The sequence below is a fragment of the Tenrec ecaudatus genome, chromosome 6, assembly GCF_050624435.1.
Source record: "Tenrec ecaudatus isolate mTenEca1 chromosome 6, mTenEca1.hap1, whole genome shotgun sequence".
NCBI lineage: Eukaryota > Metazoa > Chordata > Mammalia > Afrosoricida > Tenrecidae > Tenrec > Tenrec ecaudatus.
Window position 1 is genome coordinate 78,350,495 of NC_134535.1, and position 10,813 is coordinate 78,361,307.

Here is a 10,813-nt window from a genome sequence, read left to right on the forward strand (position 1 = left end):
CAGATGATATTATTTTATATATGGAAAATCCCAAAAGTTCCACAAGGGGAGTACTGGAAGCAATAGAGAACCTTGGCAGAGTAGTAGGATACAAGATCAACAAACAGAAGTTCATCGGACTGCTATGCACATCAGATAAGACCACAGAAGAGAAGAACAAAAAAGGTGGTACCCTTTACAATAGTCAAACACAAAATGAAATCTGGGGATGTACCTGACTAAAAGAACAAAAGATCTATACAGGGGAAAGTACAGAACACCATTACAAGAAACCAAGAGCGACCTCAATAAATGGAAGAATATCCCATGCTCATGGATTGAAAGACTCAATATAATCAAGATGTCAGTTCTGCCAAAGGCACTATATAAGTTTAATGCAATCCCAATACAATTGCCCTCTTCTTTCGTCAAAGAAATGGAAAAATTGATTACCAACGTCATACAGAGAGGGAAGAAGCCCAGATTTAGCAGAGAACTCCTTAAGTAGAAGGACACAGTAGGAAGGCTTGCTTTACCTGACTTTAGCACGTGCTATACAGCCACAGTTGTCAAAAACGCATGGTATTGGCATAATGACAGACACTCAGACCAATGGAAAAGAACTGAAAACCCAGAAATAAAATCATCAGCATACAGACTACTGATATTTGATAAGAGCCCCCAAAATATCCAATGGGAAGCAGATGCCCTCTTTAAGAAGTGGTGCTAGAAAAAAAATGGATATTTACCCTTATCTCGCTCCATGCATAAGAATAAATTCAAGGTGGATCACAGACCATGAAGTTAAACCCCAAATTATTAGGGCCATCAATTAGGGTATTGGGACCAACTTGAGAACTTTGGTGCAAGGAATAACAGGCTATCAGAAATAGGGAAGGACACAAACATAGATGAGGCAAAAATTGACAAAAGGGTTACCCTGAAGATAAAACACCTGTATACATAAAAAGAATTCACCAAGATAGTAATAAGAGAGTCCACAGACCGGGAAAACACCTTTTGCAATGACACATCAGACAAAGGCCTCATTACTAAAATCTACACTACTCTGTTAGCTTCCAAAAAGAAAAAATAACAACAACTAATTGCCCACATGAGAGGTGGGCAAAGAACCTAAACAGAAGTTGCGCCAGGGGCAGAAATCCAAATGGCTAACATGCATATGAGAAAATATTCCAGATCTTTAGCTATAACAGAAATGCAAATTAAAACAATGAGGTACCACCTAACACCCTCAAACTTATCCCATTTCATAAAATCAGAAAGCAACAAGTATTGAGGGGGCTGTGGGGATACAGGAACTCTCATCCACTGCTGGTGGACCTGTAAGTATGTACAACCACTATGGAAATCAATCTGGTGATATCTAAAACAGATGGAAAATGAGTTACCGTATGACCCAGCAATCCCCCTACTGGGCATATACCCAGAAGAGGCAAGGAAGAAACCAAGGCGAGACATCTGCACTCCAATGTTCATTGCGGCACAATTCACAATTGCAAGGAGTTGGAAGCAACCTAAATTTCTATCAACTGACAATTGGATTAAAAAACAGTGGTCTATACATATAATGGAGTACTACGCATAGCTAAAAAGCAGTGATGAACGTATGAAGCACATCGCTGCATGGGAAGAATTGGAGGAAATCATGCTAAGCGAAGTAAGTCAAGCACAAAAGGACAAGTATAACATGAGTCTGCTGAGGTAAGCTTTTTTTAAAAAAATGCAAAAGGGGCATAGGAAAAAGCTACTAATACAAACATCCAGGGGTGGGTGAGGACCAAGTAATATGGCAGGGACAAGAGCAAATACATGGATACACATGGTAGACAACTAAAAAGGAGGTGAGGAAAGGAAAAAATATATATATATAATGCAAAAGAAATGGCTAGTGGCGGCACAGGTCACTAACCCACCCAAGCACAGGGTATTGTTTATACCTTCACAAGGAAAGAGGTACCAGACTTCAACCCAGTGCTCCAAGATGTGAATCCAACATGTCACCATGGTGTAGGGAACCAGTGGAGAGGTCTAGGGGGGGCTGGCCCCAATCCCAGGTACTAAGTGGACACTTGCCCCTCCTCCCAGAATAATTTATTTCAAAGGTGTCATTGAATCTGCAGTTCCAGGAGAGGGCCATATCTGATCGGAGTACACGGGTGCTGGTGAAGGGGGAGGAGGAGATACTGGAGCACATCCCGGACCACCAGGCCTTGAGAATGATGACCCCAATTAGAGCAGCACAGAGAGGAGGACCACATGGCCAACCCCACACTGAGACATGACGCCCTCACTGACCTGTAGCTCTACAGAAGACAACACTGGAGACACAGTGTGGGAACTGCACCCCATCTGATCATGCCACGCCGAGGCAAAACACACACTAAGGGGGTGCAATAGAACAGTAAGGGAATGGAGCGGTGAGGTCCCCAGGGAATGCTGAAGGTGGACTTGGGGGCCAGGGCATGGTGTCCCAACAGACTGGACTGGAAGACACTCCTAAAGGCCAAGAAACGATCCTTGAATGAACTATAGGCTTTTCTTTCTGGTTGTGTTTGTGTGTGTGTCATTGGTTTGCTGTTGTTTTGTTGTATGTTATTGATTGGCTTTTCTCTGTCTTGTTTATGTGCATGTTATTATCTCCACAATCTGTCTAAATAAGATAGGCTGGATGAACAATCTGGAGGAGAAAACAATGGGACTGACAGTTCCAGGGGGACATGGAAGAGGGGGAAGTGGGGGGAAAGGAAGTAGTGTTAACAAACCCAAAGACAAGGCGAACAGCAAGTGATCCAAATTGATGGTGAGTTGGGTGTGTGAGGCCTGGTAGGGTATGATCAAAGGTAATGTAACCAAGAGGAATTGCTGAAACCCTGATGGGAACTGAGCATGATAGTGGGACAGGAGGAAAATCAAGGGAAATAGAGGACACAACCACTGAATATAAAGTGGGTAGATAAGCAAATGTGGTGAAGATAGCTGATGGTGCTTGGCTATCAAAAGAGATGGTGTCTGGAGTCTTAAAGTCTTGAAGGTAAACAAGTGGCCATCTAGCTCAGATGCAAGAAAGCCCACATGGATGAAGCACACCAGCCTGTGTGATCATGAGATGCTGAAGGGATCAGTTATCAGGCATCAAAGAATAAAGAACCATATCATTGTGAGCTCACCTCTCTGATAAGATCACTGAAGACAAATGGGTGTATAAACAAATGTGGCGAAGAAAGCTGATGGTGTCCAGCTATCAAAAGAATCTAGCATCTGTGGTCTTAAAGGCTTCGAGGTAAACAAACGGCCTTCTAGCTCAGAAGCAGCAAAACCCTCATGGAAGAAGCACACCAGCCCGTGCGATCATGAGGTGTTGAAGGATCAGAACAAAAAATCTTACCATACTGAATGAGTGGGGGAGTGTGGAGTGGAGAACCAAAGCCCATTTGTAGGCCACTGGAGATCCCCTTGTAGGGGGGTCTCTGGGAAGAGATGAGCCAGACAGGGGGCAATGTGCAGCAATGATGAAAAATACAACTTTCCTCTAGTTCCTAAATACTCCCTCTCACCACCCCTACTATCATGACCCAATTCTACCTTGCAAATATTGCTAGACCCGGGGATGTAGAGTGGTACAGATAGGAACCAGAAACACAGGGAATCCGGGGCAGATGATCCCTTCAGGACCAATGTTGTGACTGGCGATACTGGGAATGTAGAGGGATGGTCTGTTGGAAAGGGGGAACCGATTACAAGGATCTACATGTGACCTCATCCCTGGGGGACGGACAACAAAAAAGTGAATGAAGAGAGATGTCAGACAGGACAAGATATGACAAAATAATAATTAATAAATTATCAAGAGTTCATGAGGGAGGGGGGAATAGGGAGTGAGGGAAAAATGAGAACCTGATGCCAGGGTCTTAAGTGGAGAGCAAATGTTTAGAGAATGATGATGGCAATGAATGTACAAATGTGCTTTACACAATTGATGTATGATGGATTGTGATTAGAGTAGTATAAGCACCTAATAAAACAATTAAACAAAAAAGAAAAAAAGTTAAATACTTAAAAACCCACAGGAAGAGTTCTACTCAGTCCTAAAGATCACTAGGAGTCAGAATGAAGCAGAGGTCAGTAAGGTTTTGGGGGATACGTTTTGTTCATACTATACCCTGATGTGGCTGAAACGTAATATGATTCTTGCATACTACACAGTCATTTTTGAATGCACACAGTGTTTAACACATTGCTTGTAATGAAAAAGCAATAAAGTGAAGGAATTGAGTCCCAATAAAAAATATATTGAATTTTACTGAAAAATATTTTCCACTTCTTTTAATGTGGACCAGCATGTAATTGTAATAGGATAAATACAATTTGAAAAGTATTTCCAATCATTATAATAAAGAATAAACAAAATTTTTGCCAATACTCTTGCAATGAAGTATAATCGAATTCAATCTAGTACTGTGTATCACAAATAAATAAAGTTGAATAAATTTATTATAAAATATTTTACTTGCCTGGAATTGTTTTATTACCATAATTTTATTGTTCTAGTTATAATTGCCAAGGGTCCTTGTGGTGTAGTGCTTACATGGTGGGCTGATAATCATGAGGTTAGCTGATTAAAACCACCAGTCGCTATGCAGGAGTGAGACAATGCTTTCTACCCACTGTATACAGGTACAGGAAACACACAAGGATAGTTCTGCCTTCTTCTATAGATTGGCTATGAGTTAGAATCATCTTGATGGCAAGAGGTCGGTTTGGTTTAGGTATTAAAATATGCAAAAATTTATACATCATAGTAAATATATAATTTATAAACATAAAATATTTTGATATAATTATACATATCTGGAAAGTATACATTTTAACTAGTATGTTGCATTATAAACATCCGTGAAAGACTTTCTGTTACAGAAATGAAAACAAGACTAGAATCCTCTAGGGTGCAAGGATCTTAGTAGTTAAAGGTTCATTTACCTTAATAAGCTTTCATTTCTCTTGTAAGTAATTTTTTTCTCAAATTCAATATCATTAATAGTCTACACAGCTGCCTATGACATAATTTCCCAATTTCTGATCATTTTATTTATTTAATTTTAACTTTCAAAATTTTTCCAAATCAATTTATGATCTAATTTGGTATATTGCTGTGTAAAATTTTATTATTTCTAGTCTGCTTTCCTATCATAATGTATTATAGTTTTGCTGACATCTAAATATTTTACATTACATGCAGACCAATACATTGACTACTTCTATAAGTGACATTTTGAACCTAGCCTTACCATTTTTAAATTAGTGGCAATCAAATACTGCATTCTTATTTACGTACACTGACTGAATTATTTATTTATCTATGCCTTAAAATACCACTTTGTGGTAAGCCTTACACAGCTGTTAACCCAAAATTAGTGTTTCAAACCCACCAGCCACTTCTCAGGGGGGAAATGCAATTATTTGCTCCCATAAAGATTCACAGTCTTTGACACCCCATATAGGATTGTTATGAGTCAGAATTAATTCCTGGCACTGAGTGGATATATGCTGTATATTTTCAATCACCTCCTATTCAGACAGAAGTTGAACAGTGAATGAGGAAGAACAGAGAAGAATTGATCCATTTCAATTATGTTGTTGGTCAAGAATATAGAAAGTACCATGGACTATCAGAAAAATAAATAAACCTTTCTTAGAAGTACAGCCAGAATGGTCCTTAGAAACAAGAATGATGACACTTTTATCTCATTAACTTTGGACATGATATCAGAAGGATCCTGTGCCTGGAGGACATGCTTAGTAAAGAAGACATCAGTCAAAAAGAGGAGGCCCCTCAATCAGGAGTGACACAGGGAAAGAAAGGAGAGCCAGGAAGTGTTCTGTTTGGTGGTACAGAGGGTCACTAGAAGTTAGAATCTAAGCAATGACACCTAACAAAAGCAATACATTCAGTAGATGATGAAAATGTGGATGTAAATACGTAAGAAATATGAGCCTTGTACCAGAGGAATGTAGAAATTAGTACGAGAGACAGATACATTTAATTAGATGTGATATAATGGACTGCAAGTAAAGTTGATTGCAGACATCAGGGAAATTCAAAAAGTCATTTCAGGCATTAGACAAGAAGACTTGGTCACAGGGCATGTATTCTACATATGTGAGAGCACACTATTTGCAATACCCTAAGTGGGTCACTGTGGTTGAAACTCCTAGTTAGAAGAGAAAATTAATGAAACTATGAAGGCTTGATTATAAAACCACTGAAACACTTTGAACATCACTTTGTAAACAATAGAAATCTATATTTTAAAAATGCTTAACAGGAGAGCTCATTGACCAGATTTGTAGTGTAGCTGGTGTTCTAACTGCAGTGTGCAGAATCAGAGTTCAGAGATTAGCAGGCTAGTTAAGAGAACATTAAAGTACCTTTAGTCTAGCTTTTCTTAACATCCTGAATATGTATTAGTGGAGCAAAAGACTTTTAATTATTTTCCTAACTTTCAGTTCTAGAGAAGAAGGAAACGCAGACCTAGGAGAAATAAGAATATAAATGAATTTTAATAAATAAACAAAAGCCCTGGAACAATTAGAAAATCACGCGTTCAGATAATGCATTTTTCCTCTGGTGTTCACACAGTGAATAAATTTATCAGCAATCATAATTCATTTCAAATTAAGTGGAAAAGTGTTTAATAGTTTATCATCATTGTTTAGGCCTAAGGTTTATTTGCTTTTGCCTTAAACAATTTGTACAGCCTAGGAGTTGAGCAAAAGGTCTACACATTTTGATTAGCTGAATCTAGTTTTCACATTGTTCATAGTTCCTTTTATAGGCAAAGTCATAGTTTTAGAACCGATGAAAGGGGCTCCAGGATTTGCCTACATATTGAACTTAATAAGAAATAAATTGACTTTGTGCTCATATTTAAAAGAATAGGTTTAATAAAGAAGCAAAAGAAAAATTTAAAAGATAAAATAAATATTTGCATAATATCATCTGACAATACTTTGAGATTTAGAAAAGAGTATTAATATGAGGTGCTGTGGGTGGATGGCGATGTAAAATGTAAAAAATAAATGTAAGCAAGTCTATTACCTGGCAGGTGCAGAGCAAAATCCATGCTATGATCCGATAAGTCACCAAAAATAATGAGAAAATTTCCCAAAATCATTAGGTAGCTAGTGTGAAAAGCACATGGTAGAAAAATATTTGCAATTGAAATGTGTGTTAGTCTTTGTGAGGAAGGTCTTTCTTTTGATTACCCTAGATAGGATACCGTTTACAGAAGATGTAGATCGCCCTGCTTTAGACAGGATCAGCCATTGTTTCTCATTTCTTAGTTTGGAAAATGCATATGCTATTCAATGCCATAATGTTATCTTAACAATGAAATCTCTTAGCATGGAAAGCTTTTATATATTGCCCTACTATTCTGCGACACAGAGGTGGGCCATAAAGACAAGATTTAATTGCTTTATTTTGCTAACAAACCAGAAGAGATGTAGGGACATTTAGGGATCATTTTTTGTCATTAGTAAGATTTTAGACATCAACAATTCATTGGATTCAAGTATTCTTTATGTATTTCATGTATAAATGAGTACAATAATGCCTGCCTTACAAAGTTTTGGAATGGGAACTCATGGATTTTAAAGTCTGGCATATTAGATATGCTTGATGGATGGTATGATAATTTTGTTCTGATAATAGCAATGACAATAAACACTTAACTTCCCTAAAATGTCTTTAATTAATTTCTGATTCAAGTAATAATCAAACTATATCACTTTGAGAACAGACATTAAAGAATATGACACACAGTGCGGTTCTTGTTTTTTTACTTGTAACCTTATTAATCTTATTAAAGTCATTCAGTTGTTCAAGAAAACTTCAATCTTTTGACCATGTGTTTAAAAGCATCCTTTACTTGTTTGTTTCTCAGGGTATAGATGAAGGGATTTAACATGGGGGCAACAGAAGTGCTGAGCAGAGCTATCCCTTTATTTAAAGACACCCTTTGCTTTGCAGAGGGCTTCACGTACATAAAGATACAGCTGCCATAAGAGATGGAGACCACCACCATGTGAGACGAACACGTAGAGAAAGCCTTCTTCCTTTGTTGCGCCGAAGGTATTTTCAAAATAGTCTTGATAATGTTCGCATAGGAGAGAATCACTAATGCCAGCGTAACCACAAGTGTCAAAATAGCCGAAAGAAGTGTCATTAATTCTATTACATACGTGTCTGTGCAAGAGAGCTGTAATATCGGAGAAACATCACAAAAGAAATGATCTACAGTGTTCTCTGAGCAAAAGTCAAGCTGGAGACCCATCAGAAGAGGTGGGAAAATTATTAGGAAACCAGATAACCATGAAGCAAAGATCAGCAGGTTGCAGACTCTGCTGCTCATGATGGTCATGTAATGCAGAGGTTTGCAGATGGCCACGTAGCGGTCATAAGACATAGCAGCTAGGAGGAAGAATTCTGTTGCTCCCAAAAGAATAGTAAAAAACAGTTGTGCTGCACAATTGTTATAAGAAATGGTTTTATCCCCTGAGGCCATGCTAACTAGAAATTTAGGGATGCAGACAGTGGTAAAAGATATTTCTAAAAATGAGAAATTCCTAAGAAAGAAATACATGGGTGTCTTGAGATGTGAATCCAGTAAAGTGATGGTGATGATGGTTAAGTTTCCAATGGCGCTCAACACATAGGTTACAAAAAGAAGAAGAAAAATGATCACCTGTAATTGAGGATCATCTGTCAGTCCGAGAAGAATAAAAGTTGTTACAGTTGTATGGTTTCTCATAGCTGACAGCTAGTTTAAAATAAACATTAAATTAAAAAGAAAAAGTAAGAACTAAAGCATAATAGAATGGCTGTATAAGTTACCTTTTTAAAAATATTCATCATGAATATTCTGCTACTCAATAGTAGCAGCCTAATGATATCTTCCCATGTAATACCATATGTTAACTATCCCTTTGATTTTCATGAGTATAGGCATTTTAACAGTATAAAATATTGTAATGCTAAAGTCATATTATTTTTTTCTTTGAAATTATTAAATAAAACAAAGTAAACCAAAAATTCTATTTTAACTTTTATATTGTTCGATGGTGATTATTCTTAATCTCTCTGCTTTATTTTAAATTGGTTTTGTTGGTGACACATTCTACTTTGTTAATTAAATATATTTGTGTTTATCATACTTTCTGCGAGATGTTGTTCTGTTGTGAATCAGATATCAGCTGAGGATTCTCTGCCTCTTGAAATTTGAATAAAGCTGTCTTGTGCATTTCTATGCTATATACAGTGAGAAATACCCTCATCAAACTACTGAAAACTCTTCAGAAATTGCATTTCCATGCCCACCTTTTCCTGACATGATAATTTTGCATTTTAATTACATTAAAATATTTCAAGGATATTTTTATAAGATATGTTCCAAAGATATGACCATTGCAGTTTACATGAAATATTTATGCTATGTTGAATTAAATATGACCACTCAGTAAATATGAATAAAATATTTCCAAATTGAATACAAACCTGTCGTTTCAGTGTCATATTCCACTGTGTTCACAATGAGGACGTATAATAGAGGCATATACATTTAAAATTATCATGAAGAAGTGATAAATTTATTATATAGAATGTATATTTGATATTTGTTTGAAAATGTGAAGGATATACATCCAATGCATACTTCCCACAAAATTAAAGGTGCAAAAATTTCCTCAGATTATACTGATCCTTTTGATATGATTTGTAAAATAAATCATCATTTTTATGTTTTCTCTGTTAAAAAAAGGAAAAGTTTAGTTCCATGCCATATTATTTCAACAAATTATAAAGGAATACATTTATTATTTAAGGTTAAAGCAATGGAGTGAACGTTATTAACACTAAAACACAAAATTTCCAAAACTTTATTGTATTTAGTTGCAATTTCACTCCTAACCATCTACTTTTGATGAGAGATCCTGAAGACTGGTAATTTCTTAATTTTTCAATTCCATCAAACTTCTTAAATGCTTTGAATCATTCATTTATCTTATATTTCCATCCAAAACTATGTTAGTGTCAGCAAAGAACACTCAGAAATTTTAAGTTAAAAAATAGTATCTTACAGAAATCTAGGCTTACCTTGTATAATTTCTTCTTTTAATTTTGAAAATAAGGCAATGTTCTCCAAATTGCTAGATTAAAATTAAAGAATATTTCCTGGTTACGTATAATGTACCTATATTTATTTTTCTTAATTTGGGAATGAAGGAAAAGAGAGAAGATATTTTAGGCCTATTTTTACTTAGAGATGTCTCTTACTAAATGAGACTCATAATAGGTAGCTTTATAGTACTTAAAGACCTCTAATCCTATTTTGTACACTGTGCTCATTTGCCTCAAGGGAATTCACTGATTATTTTTTTTAAGAGAAGGAAACATTTCCTCAGAGGACAATAGTACAATAACATTAAAATGCTATTGTTAAAGATTATTTTATTAATGGAATAACACTCCTTTATCCGCAAATTCAAACTTAAAAAAAGACAACTTTTCTTCTAATAAGCAGTTGTGTACCATGGAATGTCATGGGGTTTCAAGGATTTGTAACTAAGCTGCTAGTACTGTGACAATTATATACTTAGAACATGAATATGGTATAAGAATGGAGAACAAGGATTTATGAAATACATGTACTCATATTGAGTAAGTAAACAGCTCTCAATGCACCTATATAGTAAGTTTTTGAGGGTCATCCTGAGTGACACACGTAGAATCTTAATCTATAAGATTTATAACTTC

At 36.3% G+C, this 10,813-nt stretch overlaps 1 protein-coding gene across 1 annotated transcript; it reads right to left on the minus strand.

The window, feature by feature from the left end:
- Positions 1-7,883: 7,883 nt before the first annotated feature.
- LOC142450974 (olfactory receptor 6C74) lies at positions 7,884-8,813 on the minus strand. Its single transcript, XM_075552908.1, has one exon. The coding sequence runs from the start codon at positions 8,811-8,813 to the stop codon at positions 7,884-7,886; it is 930 nt and encodes a 309-aa protein (XP_075409023.1).
- Between the last annotated feature and the right edge of the window lie 2,000 nt (positions 8,814-10,813).

What these genes read in the sequence shown, in the direction of transcription:
- LOC142450974 (XM_075552908.1), bottom strand. Translation starts at nt 8,813, where the DNA reads ATGAGAAACCATACAACTGTAACAACTTTTATTCTTCTCGGACTGACA.